Genomic DNA, 21,339 nt, shown 5'->3' on the forward strand with positions numbered 1-21,339 from the left:
GCTCCACCAAATTAAGTTTTTAAAAAAGTTAAGGAATTAATACTTTTCTAAATTCTTACGCTGTGCATGATAACACAAGTAAAAAAAAAAAACTTATAGACAAGCCTATGGTTTAGGCTGAATGAAGTTCTGATCAGCACAGGTTCTGTTTGAGTGAACAGTGAGATTTCATATGTGGTTCCAAAAATCTTTAAAAAATATTCCTCAACATTTTCATAGATGACATGGGTTGACATGATAAAGGAAGGATATGGATGAGAATCCTGCCCAGGTTGGTTAGTGGGAGGCCATTGTGAGGGAAGGACTGGTAGCAGTGTTCCTCTAGTATGGCATCCATTTGAACACCCCGCAGGGCTGCATGGGAGTTGTAGTTTTGCTGGGCAGCCTTGTTGGGTTTCTCAGATGCCACTAGGGGGAGCTGTTGAGAGCAGGCTCCTCTGTAACAAAGAGGTTCCCAAAGTGTTTCCAGGTGGCCTGTAAGCACTCCAGGATTCATGTTGAAAAGCAGCCGCTCTGCCTCATCGAGGAGTCAGAGTTGGGGGGAGGTGGATAAGGTTTGCTCGGGGGGGACGGAGAGTGGAGGTGGAAAAGCATAAGAAAGGAATGAAGTGGAATTGTTGATTTACCACGTGATAAAAAACCTATAAAAGGCATTTTGTTTGAGTAAAAACTTCTTACTTTGAACCCATGACTGTGTGGTGACTGTGTGGTTTGGTAGTGCATGGATGTTTGGCTGTGGTGGGCTGGCGCCCTGCTCGGGGATTTGTTCCTGCCTTGCATCCTGTACTGGCTGGGATTGGCTCCAGCAGACCCCCGTGACCTTGTGTTAGGATATAGCGGGTTGGATAATAACTGACTGACTGACTGGATGTTTGGAGTGCAGGTGCGCCCCCTACAGGTCACAACATTACAGAGAAACCAGGCTGTGCCTGGTGGACAGGCATCACTAGTGAAAAATGATTGCTTATGGAATACACAGAAACTTTTAGTTTGTCATGACTCAACGCATTACATTTAAAGCTTGTTGATATTAATTCCTGAACATTTGTGCAAACAAAATTGTGCGCAATTTATGTAAATTTACAGGATTTGCTGGCTGTTATTATGAAAGAATTCTTTTTAATGAAAAATGGGTACTATTTAAACAATGCATGTGTATTGAACATTAAGTTTGCATCTTTCCTATGTACGTTATATTAGGCTGACAGAATGTGATCATTTTTAATTTATATTTTACAGTGCACACATTGTGAATTATCCTCAGCAATATAAAGTATTTGGTTTTTCTGCATCACTATTGTACCTTTTGTCTAGATGTGAACCGGGCTTCTTCTTCATTCTTTGTCTTTTAATTGATTTATGTATTTATTATATGTCATTAAGACCTAGGAAATCTTATTAGCCTTTTGTCTCAGTAAAACAAGCAAACACAGCTTGCAATGCATATAATAGATGTTGTAATCCCACTGGCAGCCTTGATGTTTTATTGCCATTACAGCAGTGGACTGAAATTATATCCATCTGTGGTTGAACAAATCAACCCTACATGGTGCAACTCGGCAGCAGTAAAGAGTTTGGGTACTAAGATGGCTATCCTTCAGTTTATTACAGTTGTCTATGACTCTGTTTTATTTGGTTTTCCTACACATTTAAAAATAAAGAGCACTGGTTTTGGTGTTGCAGACTTTAACCATTGACCACCATCGGTGCGATAATTTCAGATTGTAAGAGCTAAGCCATTCTCACTTCTAATTTTGGAGAAACCCATCTGGGCAAAATTTACAAGCCACACATCTTAATGTGGTCTGCCATGCATGTGGCTATGGCACTGGACATTAAACAATGTGGTGGGCTGCTAGTTTCACTTGTAACTCACTCAAGTCACTTACCCGGACAATTAGAAAACAATGCATGTAAATGGCTGTACTGTATCCTTAACTACAAGCAGTGTCAGAAAAATAAAACAAAATAAAGCAATTATTTACAGTGATTCCTCTCAAAATACTACATTATATAGACATGTTCAAATGCGGTCATCTGAAAAGTGAAAATATCAACGGACTCTATTTAACTTGCATTATAAAGTGATGATTCTATCGCAAAAAGCATAGTTTGAAGAAATCTGAAATAATTAATGATTTGAAAATCCTACCGATGATATTAACTTATTCTTTTGAGAATATGTTAAAGGGCACGAAATGTGGTCTCTGTAAGAACTTGCTGTAGGTGCAGGTTCCCTTACATTTCTTTTTTACGTTGGTGCACTGATAACATAACATTTGATTGGGTCTTTATTAATTAATTATAATATTCATTGTAGCAAGGAGCATTTGAACCATTTTTTAACCACTACAGTTATCTTATGCACAAATTGACATTACCAGACACTTTATGACATCTGTTAAGCTTGCACTCCAGAGGACTCCCTCCACTCCACTGAAAAGTTTATTTTTTCCATGAATGCTGTTAAAGGAATACCACATCCAAAAATGATATATTTTTATATGTTTTTTACTCTGTGTAGTTTGTAGCGATGGCCGAGAGCAATTTTGAATCTAATGTTTCTATAAAGAACAAGAGAAAAAAGTTTATTGCATAATGGAACCTAATGGCAACCCATGCTGCAGAATGGCAAATGATATGAAAAACATCCATGGAAAAAAGAAAAAAATCCTCTTGACACTTGTGTCTATTATCCACATGTCTGTTATCCAATTGTATGCTCAAGACGTGCAAAGCACATGCATTTCTTGCTAAAATATTACTTCCAGAAAAATCAGTGTACAACATAAATAGGAAAAGTGTATTCACGTAATTCTGTTGTTTTGAAGACAGGATTAATGAATGAGGGGAAGAGGATAATCTTTTGTTTAAAGGAACAGAATTATGGGAATGCATTTTCCTATGTACTATGCTGCTTTTTCTGGTAGTAACAGCTCGTAATATTTTAGCAAAAACAACAATATAGATACAATTTAGATATAACTGGATAATGGGAATGTAGATTATACAACATGAGTGACATAAGAAATTTTTTCAACAACAACAACAACATTTATTTATATAGCACATTTTCATACAAAAAGTAGCTCAAGGTGCTTTACATAATGAAGAAAATTAAAATAAAAGACAAATCAAGAAATAAAAATAAGACAACATTAGTTAACATAGAAAAGGAGTAAGGTCCGATGGCCACGGTGGAGAGAAAAAACAAAAAAAAAACTCCAGACAGCTGGAGAAAAAAGTTAAATCTGCAGGAGTTCCAAGCCAGCAGGGTTCTTCTCACTAGAGGGCTTCACCCCCGCTCGCTTCGCTTGCCAACCCCCAGCCTGCGCTACGCGCCAGCCTCGTCACGTCTCTGCCACTCACATCGTAAAGAGGGGGGCTGAAGGCACCCCAAGGAGACGCGGTCGCTGCTCCAAAACCCCCTTTTAAACGGTGATACAATGGGAAACAAATTTAGTTTTTTTTTTCCTCCTCTTTGCTCGATCAGCTGCTGGCTTGCTGCTGCTGCTGTGCTGCGTGATCTGCATCTCGTGCAGCGATTCAAACATTTAAAAGCCTCTACAGCAGCTGTCCTTTTGTCTCACTGCACTTGTCTCTCTTCTCCCCCAGACATCCTCTGCTCTTGTTGGGGTCCCGCTCCCAAAGCGCGCCCCTATAAAAATTGAGATTTTCTATTCTTTTAATTGAGATGGAACTGTCCCCGCCAACTACACACAGAGCTCGATTCACTCCTGAAAGAGACTTATGTTTGTCTGAAGTGTTTGAATAAAGTTTCTGTCTCTAAAATCTCTTGTGTATCTGTGCAAATTAGACACCCAAGCATCACAGCGTATGTGGATTTCACTTTCACCAAACAACAAATCTTTTAATTCTCGCAGATACGCCTCTTCTTTGGAAAGAAATACTACTTTTCCCTGATGGCAACACAAATTAGACGATCTACAACTCTCCGACTTAAAGTTTATATCCAAACAATATATTCGATCTCTTTTCGTTGTTCCGTTATTTCACCGAGTAATAATTTCTGTTTGTTTGTGCTAATGCGATCATTGCTATAATTTTTTTGAGACTTCCGAATTTTAGTACTTTCATTATCTCTAACCTGCTCTGCATGTGTATTGAGCCAACGTTTTTGAATTCTTTACGACATTCTACTTTGTCATCTACTCTTTGACTTTTATTTCCGGCCCCGGGTGTGGTTAAATCTCTTGGCACAAAGTCTTGTCTCGTGGGACGTGAAAGTAACTCTCTGAAAAAGTCACATCTCACCCTAGGATTTTTTTATTATTATAGAGAGATATTCAAGGATATTTTTTACATCATTTGCCATTGTGCAGCACTGGTCGTCATTAAGGCTCCATTATATCACAAATAATTACATGAGTTATATTTTTTTCTGGGACAACATTGCAAACTATATGGTATACATAGCATATTAAAATATATATATATATATATATATATATATATATATATATATAATATATAATATATAATAATATATATATATATATAATATATAATAATATATATATTATTTTTGGGTGGAGTATTCCTTTAACCAGAGCTTTCATGTTTCTTTCCTTTGCTCTCATCTGGATGAACACCAAGTGAGTTGAGTCTATTATAATTTCTATTGTAATGAGAATCCAAGCAAAATGATGTCTTTTATTGGCTAACTGAACATCTTGCCTGAAGAAGAGGCCTGAGCTGCCTTAAAATAGCTTGCATATTGTAATCTGTTGTTATAAAAGGTGTCATCTTGCTTGACTTTTCATTGCATTCATAATGGCTAACACAGCGCAACACCCTACTACTAATTTTTGTTGTAAAAGGCAGAAAAAGGGGCTAATGTTTTACTTGTTGATTAATTTTCTAAACCCAGTTTTTGTAGGTTATGGTCGCTGGGAGCTTAGAGAACACCCTGATAGTATTTACAATATGGCAGGAACCAGCCATAAATTAGGATGCCAGTTCACTGCAGGATGTGACTGATGCTGGGCCAGTTTACCAATGTGATAGCCAATGTGATGTGCACGTTTTGTGCAGGAAACCCCATGCAAACAGAGAGGGAGCGAGTGCACTGCCCACCAAGCACAGACTCAGAACTAGGACCCTGGAATTGTGAGGTGGTAGTGCTAAGTTAATACACACCATATTCCACATCTAATGTTCTGTCAATGTTATTTATGAATGCAAAAATAGCCTTTACATTTTCTTGTCTTTTTACTTTCATCTACTTTTTTAAGTTTACAAAAGTGTTAGATTGAGGTGATGCTATACTTAGATTAGACTCAGTTTCATTTTTATTGAACAAAGCACAAGTTCTATGACAACAAAGTGCAGTTTTGGGTCCAAACTGAAGTGCAAATAGACATATACATTTTAAATAAATAAATGCAGTATAAATAAATACAGCAGTGAGGGATTGTACAGACAAGAGTAAGTCAAGAGCATATACAGAATGAGAATTAAATTCAATATGGACAGTGTATACATTAAGTACAGTAAAGAATAAAAATAGTTTAAATAATAGAAACAGTAATGTGCAGACAGTGGTGTATAGGGGGAAGTACAGAAGAGCGCTGATAGTCCTGAGGTAGGCATAGTCCAAGACTATAATGCAGACATGATAGTCCTCAAGTGTGCGTGTACAGTATAATTTTAATGTGAGGTGGTAAGTCTGCTCGTACTGGCATGTAGGCACCTCAACTGCCTCTCAGAAGGTTAAAGGGGTTACTTTATGTGAGATGGGTCCCTGATGATGCTATGCGTCCTCTGGAGATCCTCAATGGCAAGTAACGAGGCACCAGTGATGTGCTGGGCAGTTTTCACCACCCACTACAGAGACTTCTGTTCTGAGTGCATGCAGTTACCATGCCACACTGTAATACAATTGGTCAGAATGCTCTCAGTGTTGCAATGGTAGAAGTTCACTAGAATCCAATGTGACAGATTTTCTTCAGCCTCATCTGTGTCTTTGTAACCATGTTGGAAGTTTTGAAGGACCATGAAAAGATCCTTGGAAATATGAACGCCCAGGGACTTCAATCTAGTGACAAACACAACCGCAATCTCGTTGATTTAGATAGGAGTGTGCCCTCAGTCTTTTCACTTCCTGTAGTCCACAACAAGCTCCTTGGTCTTCATGATATTCATGGCCAAGATTAATGTTGGCACTCAACATCATTAAGGTGCTGGATTTCTCCTCTGTAAACATGACCCTGATTACTAAAATTATTTAGCATCGTTTAACATAGTAACATCTGTTTGTCTGTTTGCCATGGTGTTTTTACTTGATTGAGTTGTATTTTGTTACAATGTTTTGTTTCCTAAATAAAATAAAATTAACAGAAAATGTAAAATAAGTACTATGTGTGAGAGTGAGTGTTGACGTGAATGTGATTAGACCCTCCATTAGACTGGTGCCCTGTCCAGGACTGCCTTGTTCCCGATTCTGCCAGAGCAGGTTCTGTCCCCACCTGATACCTGACTGTGGACTAAGATCATCTGAGAATGTCATCTTATGTTATGTTTGTGGCTGCCTTTCCACTTTATATGGTATGTATAATCCTGCTTACTTTATAGCTAACATTTCTGTTTGTTTTTGTCTTTAACAGAACAAATGTGTGTTTTGGAACCTGACCCTGGCATGTGCTTAGCGAGAATGCTTAAGTGGTATTTTGATACAAAAACAAAGACCTGTCACACCTTCATTTATGGTGGCTGCAAGGGAAATGGAAACAATTTTGAAACAAAAAAGCAATGCCAGGATCTTTGTGCGCGTAAGTATAAAACTGCACCCTGTTGAATATGTAAGCCTATATGCATCTTTTAAAGAAGGTGATGTATGTCATTTAAATGTTTTTTTATTACATATACAGTATTTTAATTACTCTTGAAGTAAATTTTCCTAGTCTGAGTGTACAGTAAGAGTAGATATGTTTGCTGTGTGATGGTCAGATGACTCATTCAGGTTTAGTCTCCACTTTGTAGCCAATGCTGCTAAGATGGACATCCGTCTTCCACAATTCTGAACTGCATCAAGCAGGTTTGAGAATGTTAGGTTATTTTATATGAGAGTTCGTCACATTTATGGATATCAGAAAATTGGGTGGTGGATATACTGTCATAATCTGAACAAATAAATCTTGGTGACACGATGATGATGATGAAACTGAAGAACTTGTACATAACATGGTTAGCAGCATTTTAATCATAAAATTACAGCTTTATAGGGTCTTGTCACTAAGAAGGTCTAATGATTAACCTGATTACTCAGTTGATATGGATTATATTAGCCTTTTATTCAATTCAGTGTTTTTAAGAAAACAAACAGAAGACCAACTATGTAGACCTGGATTGTTACCTTCATCTAAACCATTTGTTTTCTGAGCCTTTAAATTCAGAACATTTTTTCTGTTACTTCTTTAAGTAAAACTGACAAAACTATAAGAAAAACCCCCAAACTTGCTGTGCTTATGTGTGACATTTATTTTTCCAGTATGACCACAGGAGGGTGCCAGCTACTTACAAACTTTATGTTTTCATTGTATGGCCTGTACTGCACTTAAAAAGGGCCACCAGTATGTATCTACTTTTGTCATCTTTTAGTAAATAGACTACAGCTAAAAGCAAACTTTTATTGAAACTTTCTATTTAAAAACAAATGGCTGTTTGCACAAATTTCCATATCAATAAAATATACTACCAGTTTCCAATTGGATTATATTAAAATGGTTACACAATGTGCTGAACATTATCTAGGACTCATGCAAACCCAGTCATTACCTGTTCACAGCCCATCAGCTTTCCAGAAGATACTCTGTCATCAGGACACACACTGATTGGCTTAGAGTCTGTTTTAACCCTCAGGCAGTATGTAGTTTGAATAAACAATTACACGAATACGATTTGCATTTTCACTTCAGGCAGCTGTTTGTCATATTGAAGCCTGGATGTGTTATGTCCCCATATTTCTTACCTGCTGCTAAACTGCTATTTATTGTGGTTATGATTGCTATCACTCTTCCTTGGGAGCAAGCAATCAAAAACATTGTGGTATATGCTAATAAAGAAGAAGTGTTACTTTTAATATGACATACTAAATAGACTCTGATGCAAACAGTTGACTTTATAAGTAACATAATTAGTTAAAGGGAATTGAATGGCAGTGGATTCAGAAAGTATTCAGATCCCTTCACTTTCTTCACACTTTACTGTGTTGGAGATTTAATTTTAAATGGATAATTTTACCTTTTTTTCCCATCACTCTGCACTCAATAACCCATAATGACAAAATGAAAACATATATTTCAGAAAGGTTTGCAAATTCATTAGAAATCAAAAACTAATTCAGTACGTTGTAATAGCCCCTTTGGCAGCAACTACAGCTTTGAGTCTTCTTGGGTAAGTCTCTACAAGCTTTCCACATCTGGTTTTGGGCAGTTTATCCCATTTTTCCTGGCAGATCCTTTCAAGTTCTGTTCGATTGGATAGGAAAGGTCTGTAACCTGCCATTTGTAAGTCTCTCCACAGATTTTCTAAGGGGTTTAAGTCTGCGTTTTAGTTGGGCCACTCAAGAACAGTAAGAAATTTTTCCATCCATCCATCCATCCATCCATTATCTAACCCGCTACATCCTAACTACAGGGTCACGGGGGTCTGCTGGAGCCAATCCCAGCCAACACAGGGCACAAGGCAGGAAACAAACCCCAGGCAGGGCACCAGCCCACCACAGTGTAAGAGATTTTTCTCAAAGCCAATTCAGTGTTGTCTTGGCTGCAAGATCCAGGCCATTGCCATGTTGAAAGGTGAACCTTCACCTCAGCCTAAGGTTGCATGCACTCAAAAGCAGGGTTTTGTTGTATTGGGCTGAATTCCTTCAATTCTGACCAGTCAACCTGCTCCATAGCATAATGCTGCCACCACCATACTTCACACTAGGGATGCTATTAGATAGGTGAAGACCAGTGTCTGATCTTCACCAGATACAGTACTTGAGGTTCTGCCCAAAGAGTTCAATTTTTGTCTCTTTATACCAATAAGTCCTTTAAAATGTCATTTGACTTTTTTGTACTCAAGAGTTGCTTCTGTTTAGCTGCTCTACCACAAATGCTTGATTGATGGAGTTCTCTTGAGATGGTTGCTCTTCCAACAGGTTCTCCCATCTCAGTGGAAGACTTCTGAAGCTCTATTAGAGTTGGTTTCTTGGTCACCTGTCAGACCAAGGCCCTTCTTGCCCGATTACTCAATTTGGCTTGATGACCAACCCTAGGAACATTCTTGGTGGTTCCAAACCTCTTCCATTTCACAATTATTGAGGACACTTGCTACTGGGAACACCCAAAGCTTAACTAATGAATTTATAAATTTGACCTGATCTTTGCTTCACTATAATTTGTTAATGAAGGACTTGCACTTCATGGACTTGTTTTTGTTCTGAAATGTAGTGTGAATTGTAGGACCTCATATACACAGGTGTGTGTCTCTCTAAATTATGTCCAATCAATGCACTTTGCCGTATGTGGACTGCCATCAAGTTTTTAGACACTTTCAAGGACAATTAAATCAAACAGGATGCACCTGAGCACAATTTGGAGTGTAATAATAATACATTTTATTTATACAAGGCGGCTTTCCAAGAACTCAAGGACACCGAACAAACAATAAATAAATAAATAACACATTATAAACAACTTAAAACATCAGAAAATATAAAAATTAAAACCAAACAAAGCCACTGTAATCATAGAGAAAAAGCCATTTTAAACAGATGGGTTTTAAATTTACATTTGAAGGTTGAAAATGATTTTAATATTTCTAATCTCAGTAGGTAGTGAGTTCCAGATCTTGGGAGCAGAATGGCTGAATGCTCTGCTCCCCATGGAGATTAGATGGGCGAGAGGGACAGTCAGATGGATGGAGTGTCACATCAATCAGTTTGAATACTTACATAAATGAGAAATTTCAGGTTTTGATTTTTTTAATAGATTTGTTAAACTTTCTGAAAGCATGCAACACAACAAAACATGCAGAAAATGAGGGGGACTGAATACTTTCTGAATCCACTGTGTACTTTTCCTTCTCTGGATATTAATGAGTATTCTTATAGTAATCATACAAAGTGGGATCCTCGAGTTGTTATTTAAATGGCCTCCATCTGCCTAAGAGTTGAAGTGGACAAATATGATACACTTCTGGATGAGAGTGAATGTGAGAAAGAAGGCGGGCGTTTATTTATAACTATTTACCTTGTACCTGATGATGTCCGGAGAGTTGACATCCCTCCAAAACTCTGATTAAGGAAGTGGACGAAGAACAGACCAGCTACTCTCTGTGTCAAAAAGGCTTCCCATGGCTATGTTGGTTAAGCCTAGACTATGTACCTTGGTAGACAAGGTCTGGACATCCTTCAAAATTTCAGATAAATGACAGGTTTTGAGGAGGATTTACACATCCCCACAAGTATAGGTAATTAAAGCAGGTAGACATGGACATAGTGGCTAAGGCGGCATTTAGATGCTTTCAGATCTACACTAATCCTATTGTAATTCTTTTATTATTAGGGTGTTTGCCTGATCAGAGCATGGTAGGATTTGACTATCCATCTATCCATTCATTATCCAACCCGCTATATCCTAACACAGGGTCACGAGGGTCTGCTAGAGCCAATCCCAGCCAGCGCGGGGCACAAGGCAGGAACAAAACCCGGGCAGGACACCAGCCCACCGCAGGACACACACACACACACACACACACACCAAGTACACACTAGGGACTATTTTAGGATCGCCACTGCACCTAACCTGCATGTCTTTGGACGGTGGGAGGAAACCGTCTATACTCTACATACTGTATATATACAGGTATATAAATACTGTATATATGTACACATTGTATAATGAAAGGGAAGCAGGCGAATGGAGGGACCTTCAAGCAGTATATGCCCCAGATGGGATACCTTTAAATAAACATTAGCAGGAGTAGCTTCATGGCAAAAGTTAAAAATGTAGTTCCTTAGAATATTTGTCCATAGTTGAAAGATGTACAGTGAATGTTCTGTTGGGTTGGTGTTTTCCTACAATGACAGCTGTGCTGAAGCCAGTCCTGCAAAAGCACACGTACTTTATCTATAACTCTCCTGAGTGTTTTTTGTAATCATAAATTAACTAACTGAGGACATTCCAGAAGTTAAATTAATAGCAGTAAAGTGCCTAAGCCTTTTATGAAATATCAGTCACAACATGAAAACAGACGCAGTACGTTTTTTCTGGTGTTCTCAACCTTTGAACCTTTGCAACATTCTTTTCAACATACAGTATATGCAGATAGTACAGTACGTTTCTTGGAATGGAAATGTTATGTCACTCAACAATGCACAAAGGTGAACAATTCAGCTATCTACATTTCAAATCCAACCCTCATTCTAACTGACAGTTTTTCTTGTTAAACGATGTTTGTCTTTTATGTTTCCACTCGCACACAGGTTAATAATAAGGAATGTAAAGAGCAATGGAGATGATTTTGCTTTTATGGCATATTTTAATGGTTATCAAGCTGTGGAACGCGTGAAGTAACAAAAATGGGGGCGTGAAGATGTGAAAAAAAGAAAACAAGAATCAAAATTATGAAAAAAACATCTTTTGAAACCAAAACAAATTAACCTAAACTACATTCTGAAACTAGAACAATAAATATAGAGTTAGATAAATGTCGATAAAAGTTAAGTAGGTATAATAAAATATGCATCTACATTTCAAAAAAATGGTAGGGGGGGGCGCGATTAAAACTGTTATGAAAATTCAGGTCGCAAATACTTAAAGGCTGAGAAACGCTGGCATAACTGATCCTCTTTTGAAATGCATTTCTGTAATCCCTAGAAACATTAGTTAACTCCTAAAGGCTGGGAATCAGTTGTTGGCTCATGTCATACAAAATTTATATGTTTTCAACAAACTACATAAAGTCAGATCAGTGTGATATATGATATCCATCTTTCCATCCATACATTTTCAAACCCATATGAGATGGAAACTATCCCAGAAGTAAATGTGCCCTGGAAAAGATGCATTTCCATTGAGAATCAGATTAAAATTCAAGAATAATGAATAGTTTTAGCAGAATTACCTTGTTTTCAACAATCCATCATACACCCTTATCCAATAAACAATATCTCATGTAACTTTATTATAATAAATAATTGAACATTGAACATGGTGCTGCTGCCTCACAGGTCCATTGTTCTTTGTTTCAGTGGCACATTCAGTTACTGTGTTGAATTTACATGTTCTGTCTATGTCTGTGTGGGTGTTTTTCTGGGTACTCGAGTTTTGACTCTTTCATTTTGTGAGATATACATGACAAGTTCATTGGTGATACTAAATTGGCTCTTTGAGAGTCCGGGCTTGCGAGTGAATGGCCCCTGTGATGGAGTAGCACCATGTCCAAGGTGGGTTCCTACCTTATCTCCACTTGCTACTGGACTCGACCACCAGAATCCTGATAAGGCTTCAATGAGTTTAAGAATGTTATAATTGTGTTGTATATTACTGTATACTCTACTCATGAAACACACAGACTTATCGTGCCAAAATAAAATGCAAATAAAAATCAAGTTGAAGATAAGGAGCTGTTAACACTTGCTATGTTTTCTAATTAGTTATCGAAGTAAGGATGTGAAAACAATACTTTCATATGGTTGCCATTGTTGGCTGTTTGACAATCCCTTGATTGTCGCCATGCATTTCTGCATCTGGGGCATTCCTGTATTCTGGACTTTGTCTTGCATGTCTTTACATTAAATGAAGTTTAAAGTTCACTGAGCAGTAAACACAATACTTATATTTCTTTATGAATTCTCAGTATACATGAACTGTGTCCTGGGAGATTATCAATAGATGGGCTTGTATGGTTCCTGCTTTTCTTGGTCTTGGTCTTACATACATTGTGTTTGTCTGCTGGTGAATTTGTCCATATTCAGGATTACTTCTTGCTGCCTATATGCCTCAGTGTCTTATCTTCTTATTGTTTTTCATTTGTCATCACACAAGTGCCTTTTGCATATGTTTGATGCTCAGCAGATGTTGCTGTTCTTCTTTTTCTTTCCACCTTGTCACTTACCTTTACAATCACTATGCTGTAATAAACCCATGACCACAGGTCACATTGCCGAGGTTGATGTTACTTCAAATTATTTGAGTTTCCAAAATATTTCAGGTAATACCCTAAGACCAAGATCAAGATGCTAACCCCAGTAGTGTATGAGTAACCGCTTGATAGACAGACAGACCTTTTTATTTTATATATATGGATAGGTGGTTGGGTGCAACAGCAAATTTTTACATCTTTACAGAGCTTATTGACTTTTTATTTTGGCTAAAGGGTGTTCTTTATGAAGTCTACATGTTCTACCACTGCTTTCCCATTTTACTCCAAGCCATTCAGCCCATCACTTCTGAGTTGATTGCTAATATTACACTGGCCAAGTGTGAGTGAGTGTGGAAATGTGTGAGTGTGCTGTCAGATTGCTAACATCCATCCATCCATCCATTTTCTAACCCGCTGAATCCAAACATGCTCACGGGGGTCTGCTGGAGCCAATCCCAGCCAACACAGGGCACAAGGCAGGAACCAATCCAGGGCAGGGTGCCAACCCACCGCAGGACACACACAAACACACCCACACACCAGGACCAATTTAGAACCGCCAATCCACCTACCCTGCATGTCTTTGGATTGTGGGAGGAAACCGGAGCGCCCGGAGGAAACCCACGCAGACACGGGGAGAACATGCAAACTCCACACAGGGAGGACCCGGAAGCGAACCCGGGTCTCCTAACTGCGAGGCAGCAGCTCTACCACTGTGCCACCGTGCCGCCCTAATTGCTAACATCTTATGCATAAATCAAGACTGTCTTTACCTGGACCAAGAATGAACAAATTCTGAAAACTGAAGGATAGATAGACAGATATTTCAATGACATACATCTAGAACATTAGAACAATCTAAGTTTGACTTACTGTATTTGTATGGAATGTTAACTTGCTTTTAATAAACTCATTAAAAAAAGAATGATCTAGATGAGAACAGGCCATTCAGCCCATCAAAGCTTGCCAACTGTGTCCGAGCTACTTAATTCTCCTAAAATAACATCAAGTTGAGTTTTGAAAGTCCCTAAAATCCTACTGTCTACCACACCACTTGGTAGTTTATTCTATGTGTCTGTGGATCTCTGTGTAAAGCAAAACTTCCTTAATGTTTGTGCTAAATACACCCTTAGCAAGTTTCCAACTGTGTCCTCATGTTTTTGATGAACTAATTTTAAAGTAACAGTCTCAATCCAATGTACTAATTCCCTTTATAACTTTAAACATTCATGTTTCCTCTCATTATGTGGTGGGAGCGGCAATGTGCTGTATCAGTGCATGCTCCCAACCTCCTCCTCTCCTCTTAACTTTATTTTTATTAAACTGAAAAGGCTCAGCTCTTTTAATCTTTCCTCACATTTCATCTCCTATAGCCCTGGACTCAGCCTAGTCACACTTTTCTGGACTTTTCCCAGCACTACTGTGTCTAGTACTCCAGGAGAGGCCTCGCCAGTGGGTTTTAAGGCTTCAGCATAACCTTGGACATGTACTCTATACATCATGCCACATAACCTAACATTGTTAGCCTTCTTAATGGCTTCTGAACATTGTCTGGCAGTGGATAGTGTTGAGTCCAGTACAACTCCTAAATCCTTCCCATAAGGTGTAATTTCAGTTTTCATTCCTTCCACTATATTCAAACCTAACATTTTTACTTCCTACATGTAATACTTTACGTTTATTTATGTTAAATTTCATCTGCCACAAATCTACCCAAGCCTATATGCTGTCCCTCTGTAACTATTCAGTGGATTCATTATAAGCCAGTCCACCTAGCTTGGTATCATCTGCAAATTTAACCAACCTGGTATTTATAAACTAATCCAAATCATTCATATATTAAAAACAGCAGCATGCCTCGCACTGTCCCATGTGAAATACCACTCTTAACATCAGACAAATTTGATCAGGTTCCTTGCACCACAACCCTCTGCTTCCTGTGTCTGAGTCAATTTCGCACTCGTCTGCAAACAACACTCTGAACTTCAACTTCTTTTAGTTTGATGCTCAACCTTTTATGTGGCACTTTATGCTTTCTGAAAGTCAAGATAAATAATTTCATATGCTCCACTTTGATCATAACTTTTGTTTGCTTCCTCCTAGAATTCCAGCATGTCAATAAAACATGACCTCCCTCTTTTGAACCCATTCATTTCAAACAAGCTTGATTCAATTTAGGGATGTGGGCTGGAGCATATTCCAGGAAGGAGTGAACTTTGGATGAGGTAGCAGTCCATTGCAGAGCATGCTTCTGTACACAACCACACTAAGCCAATTTAACTTCACCAGTTAACAAAAAACGTCTTTAAGGTGCAAGAAAAACAAAGTAAACACAAACATGCAGTTTGGACATGCAGCCTCCACACAGACATTAGCCAAGTAAGGATTCTACAACTGTGAGGCAATAAAGCTAACTGCAACACTGCGTCAGCCTTATCTGAGAGTAGCCATGCCTAAGTATATAGCTTGTCATTAACCAGAACATGTGATAAGCTGTTAGAATGGGGAGACAGTTAATGGAAATAGTCTCTGTCACCTGCCATGCTTTTTATTTAACACATTTTATTTTTCCTCTTTACGTTCCTTACCTGACTAAGGTGTGGTAATCTCCGTTAATAATTTACCACTCAGAGACAGTAGTAAAGCTGCTGGCTTACTCTTTTAGAACATAATGGCTAACACGGTACAACACCCTAGTCTTTTAGAACAGGTAATCTTGATTGCAGACTCAATAGGCCTAACTCATAAAAAAATAAATGTACTGCAGCATTGACCTCATTTTCCTGTCCTAATTTTATCTCAATAGCCTAAAGGAAATGGACTCACCCCTGACCATGAGTTAGCTAATCTCACATTCAAATGCAAATAATAATTCAATAATTCTCATACAGAACAATTTGAGCTTGTTGCACATTTAATGGAGTCATTTTGTTAGTTACCACTAGCCATCAGACTTGAATGTTGATTAAGATTAGCACTGACCTTTATTTCTTTTTTGTTAATTTACAGAAATTATATCTCTGCATACCGAGATAAAATAATTTGTTATCATTTCCTGCGTTAGGTTAAATGGCTTAGCACGTCTTCAGTGTGAAATCAACCAAATGGCACAACAGCAAGTGTTGTTGCAAACTGACAGAAGCTCTAAGGGTGCATGAAGTTTAATGATGTCAATAATGGCCTCAACCTGGCAATCTACCAAAATCTGACAATGTAGCTCTTTAATAGTTTTGTCATAGAATGCAAATCTTTTATGAATTTTCCTATTAAAAAAGAAAACGTAAAGGTTTCACTATTAGGAAGACTTTCTGGCAATCCAGGACTAACGTTCAGGAGGTAATGTGTGAGCTTTGTCTTTAGTATGTGCAGGTCTAACATAAGTACAGGGCGCTCAGATTACTCTGTCTATTCAAATTTTTAAGTTTGTACTTCCTTCCTATGCATTGACAAAATCCATTATGATTTATTTTTACAGCAAGCTCTGGAAGAATGGGTTCCGGGGGATCAAATCAAGATGAAGAACCAGATGGTACCTCAACAGATGAAGGTAAAACATTGTAGGAGGCAAGGATAAGATAAGAGGTGGGCTGGTAAAGAAAATCAAGATTGTTAAAAACTAGAACTATATATGCATCAGGAGTGGGCAGGAGGAGGAGTATAGGAAGCTAATCAAAGACTTTGTTAAATGGTGTGACTCAAACCACTTACACCTGAACACCACCAGTTCCTTGGTCTTGATTTTAGGAGGCCCAGGCCCCTCATGGACCCTGTGATCATCAGAGGTGACTGTGTGCAGAGGGTGCAGACCTATAAATATCTGGGAGTGCAGCTGGATGACAAATTGGACTGGACTGCCAATACTGATGCTCTGTGTAAGAAAGGTCAGAGCCGACTATACTTTCTTAGAAGGTTGGCGTCCTTCAACATCTGCAATAAGATGCTGCAGATGTTCTACCAGACGGTTGTGGCGAGTGCCCTCTTCTACGTGGTGGTGTGCTGGGGAGGCAGCATAAAGAAGAAGGACGTCTCACGCCTGGACAAACTTGTTAAGAAGGCAGTCTCTATTGTAGGAATAAAGCTGGACAGTTTAACATCTGTAGTGGAGCAATGGGCACTAAGCAAACTACTGTCAATCATGAAGAATCCACTGCCTCCACTTAACAGTGTCATCTCCAGGCAGAGGAGTAGCTTCAGTGACAGACTTTTGTCACTGTCTTGCTCCACTGACAGAGTGAGGAGATCATTCCTCCCCTACGACTCTTCAATTCCACCCGGGGGAGTAAATGCTAACATTATTATATGCATGAATGCATATAATATACATGTTACTCATTGCATTAAAATATCTTAAGGTTATATTATCTGAATTATTGTACACACACATATACGCACACATACATACACTAATCAGCGACAGCATTAAAACCACCTGCCTAATATAGTGTAGGTCCCCCTTGTGACACCAAAACAGTATCTGACCCATCAAGGTCTGGACTTTACAAGACCTCTGAATGTGTTCTGTGGTATCTTGCATCAAAATTTTATCAACAGATCCCTTAAGCCCTGTGCGTTGAGAGGTATGGCCTCCATGTATCAGACTTGTTTTTTCAGCATATCCCACAGATGCTCGATTGGATTGAGATTTGGGGAATTTAGAAGCCAAGTAAACACCTTGAACTGTTTGTCATATTTCTCAAACCATTTCTAAACCAGTTTTGCAATGTGGCAGGGCAAATTATTCTGCTGAAAAAGGTCACTGCCATCAAGGAATACCATTACCATGAAGAGTTGTACGTGGTCTGCAACAACCTTTAGGTAAGTGGTACATGCCAAAGTAACATCCACATGAATGCCAGTACCCAAGGTTTCCCAGCAGAACATTGCCCAAAGCATCACACTGTCTTCATTGGCTTGCTTTCTTTCTATAGTGCATCTCGCTGTCATGTTTTCCGTGGGTAAATGATGCACACACAGTGGATTTTCTGTGGGACTGGACCAGCCAGACTAGCCTTTGCTCTCCACACGCAGCAATGAACTATGACCCTCTCGCTAGTTCATTGGTTGATCTTCCTTGGACCACTTTTTTGGTAGGTACTAACCACAGCATACTGAGAAAATCCCACAAGACCTACCATTTTGAAGATGCTCTGACTCGGTTGTCTAGGCACCATCACAATTCTGCCTTTGTTGAACTCACTCAGATCCTTACACTTGCCCATGTATCCTGCTTCCAACCTATCACCTTCAAGAACTGACTGTTCACTTGCTGCCTAATATATCCAACCTCTTGTCAGGTGCTATTGTAATAAGATAATCAAACTTATTCACTTCAGCTATTAGTAGTTTTAATTAGTGGCTGATTGGTGTATGTTCAGTGCTGGCTTTAGCAGTTTTGGTACCCTAGATATAGCTCTAAATGGCAATTATAAACCTTATATATAAATATATTGTGACCACCAGGGCACTCCAGCCAACCTGAACACACCAGACACAGATACAAGATCAAGCACAAGACACCTTTTTATTTGTGTGGGAATTGCTTCTTCTTCACTCCTCTGCAGCAAGCACAGTACAATAAACACCAACACCGCACACAGTACTTTCTTCTTTTCTCTTTTCCATCTCCACTCCTCCCTAAAGCAAAGCTTTGTCCATTTCCTCACGACTCTGGCTCCCTGAATGGAGGAAGGCATCCCCTTTTTATAGAGCATCTGGAAGTTCCACAATCTCCTTCCAGCCACACTTCCAGGAAACGTGGCAGCCCTGCAGGAGAGGGCTCAGCCATTTCCATGGGCCCTGACAGTGTTGAGGTTGGCACCACTGTGGCACCACAGGTGGCCAAGGGGGCTGCCCTGTATCGTCCCACAGGAGGTATTGCCCTGTGCAAGCTCTTTCCACTGGTCCTTCCATTATGAAGGTGTGCCAGCCGGGTAACAGTCCCAGCTGTCCTTCAACATATATATATGTGCACTGCGAAACATACATTATACATTATTATACATTATGTTGTTTTGCGTCCAGGTTTTTGTACATTAAGTCTGTGATGTCTACAAAATCGCTGCCTCCCAAACATTTGTTGCCCTTGACAGTCACCTATTTTGGCTAAACAGTAGAGCCAGCACTATATATAGTGCAGGGTTAGAGTTAGGCTTTGACTCCCTGTGATATAGTTTTTTGTGACATAAGCAGGTACAGTAGATGGATGAATGCCTGAAGAATTCTTTTTTTTTCTTGTTTTAGGAACAATTGTGGGAATTATAGGAGGCTGCATGTTCATCATTGCACTTATTGCTGCAATCTCCTATTTTGTTATTTGGTAAGTCACAAGCAGTCAAACATAGCACTGTAATTGAAGTAATATCAGGGTAGCAAATGTCACTGGAATTGTAAACACACCTCATCAGCTAATCTTTGCATACAACCATTGATCAGGTAAATGTACTATATAATTAGAAAAAAGCCTGGAATTCAAGTTGGGTGTGTGCAGATTCACTTCAGTATGCTATTTGAGTCAATGTTGCATCCATTAAGGTTGCTCCAGCTTGAAACAAAGTACTTATCAAAGGTAATAGTGTTATCAAAGGCTGTTGTCCCATTTGGGGGCCTTCATCTGATTCTGCTGGGACAAACTTCAGCTACCTGCAACATGTAATGTTTCATAAAATGGATAGCTTATAGTAAACCAATCAGGAAGGCATTAACAAATCGATTAAAAATAAAACCTTTCTGCTCTGTCAGTTACCTTGCATGGATATGTGTGTCTTGTTAACCAGGTGGAGATAACATTCCTAGTTTACTACCATTTTAAACTAAAAATCAGTACTCTTCATCTTATCTCCATTCTTTCTTCCTCATTATCTGTAAACTGTCCTAATTTTAGAATTTATTGTCCTGTCATACAGTGATGCTTAAATCTCATCTGGAGCTCATCTGGGTCAAGCCCTAGAATCTCTTATGAAATGCTGTTACAGATCTAAAGAATGAGTGATTTCAAGGTCACAATGGCCCCCTAAACCATTGATCTTAATGGTCTAACTCTATATAATAACTTTAAGGCTTCTTACTGTCATGAAAAAGCAACATGATCCATCTGAAGTGGTTACTACCTACTAACCTGGATGAGTTTCACTACCCTGATGCCAGTCCTTGAGGGCCTCTCCCTTGTTAAGGACTGACTTCCTACATACCATCTGTATAGACAAGGTATACTTCCCATAGGTGGGCCCAACCCACTCTCATTGGCACAGAGGAGTGTTCTCTAAATCTCTTGCTCTAAAGTGTGTCTATGGGCCCTTTCCCTGCTCTTAGTCAAGGTGGTACCACTCTTTCCCTCAGCATCCCTGTGTATCCTGCAAACATTTTAGCACCTTTTCATATGTGTCAATTTCTATCATAGGAGGCAATACTAAGAGAGAATAGTGTACTGCTCAAATGGAAACATTTTCATCCATCTATCTAAAACACCATGTAGAGCAACTTAGGGTTGCGAGTGGCAGCAGCGTGTCCTGGCTACACAGGAAATGATTCAGGAGCTGATTGTTGAGAAACTGCCATTGTGACAATGTAAGCAACTGAGTGAACAGAAGAAAATATTGTATTAGAAGTATATTTATTTCCATTCAACCCATTTTTCCACTTTCCTGGTAACTATATTTTCTTTATGATTGAGTGACAATAGATAGATAGATAGATAGATAGATAGATAGATAGATAGAACTTTATTTGTACCTAGGGGGAAATTGTCTATATTCATAGAATAATATTTTTTATTTATTTTCAGGAGGAAGAAAACAAAAGCAAAGAAAGGAGCTACTAAACTGGAAATGGCATGAAAACTGTAATGTTTGTTTGCGTGAGGGAAGTTACTTATGGGGGGGGCGAGGTGAATTGATCTTTTTTTTATTTAACACAGACAAATTGCAAATGGGATGAATGTATAATGCTAAATAAAAGATTAATTAAGTGGCTTTTTTATAATGTAAAATTATTCACATTTGTTTAACAATGTCAATTAAAATATTCAATTATTTGTTAATTTTTGTACTAATTCATAAATAAAAAACAAACAAAAACACACTTTACATGTATTTTGTGTTAAAAATAAGGTTCAAACACAGTTCATATGTTATATGCAGTGTATTTGTGCATGATACATTAGTAAAAAACATGTCTGTGTGCTGCATC

The 21,339-nt window shown here is 38.6% G+C and overlaps 1 protein-coding gene across 2 annotated transcripts in view; it reads left to right on the forward strand.

Moving 5' to 3' along the window:
- LOC120532916 (protein FAM221B-like) overlaps window positions 1-21,113 on the forward strand; it is a 64,029-nt gene extending 42,916 nt beyond the window's left edge. For both annotated transcript variants that reach the window (XM_039759405.1, XM_039759406.1), the window contains 4 exons: window positions 6,627-6,791; window positions 16,631-16,702; window positions 19,396-19,471; window positions 20,936-21,113. In XM_039759405.1, coding sequence (XP_039615339.1) covers window positions 6,627-6,791; window positions 16,631-16,702; window positions 19,396-19,471; window positions 20,936-20,987 — 365 coding nt within the window. In that variant the 3' untranslated portion in view covers window positions 20,988-21,113. The remainder of the gene's footprint in view (window positions 1-6,626; window positions 6,792-16,630; window positions 16,703-19,395; window positions 19,472-20,935) is intronic.
- Window positions 21,114-21,339: the final 226 nt, after the last annotated feature.

This window comes from Polypterus senegalus, chromosome 7 (assembly GCF_016835505.1).
Source record: "Polypterus senegalus isolate Bchr_013 chromosome 7, ASM1683550v1, whole genome shotgun sequence".
NCBI lineage: Eukaryota > Metazoa > Chordata > Cladistia > Polypteriformes > Polypteridae > Polypterus > Polypterus senegalus.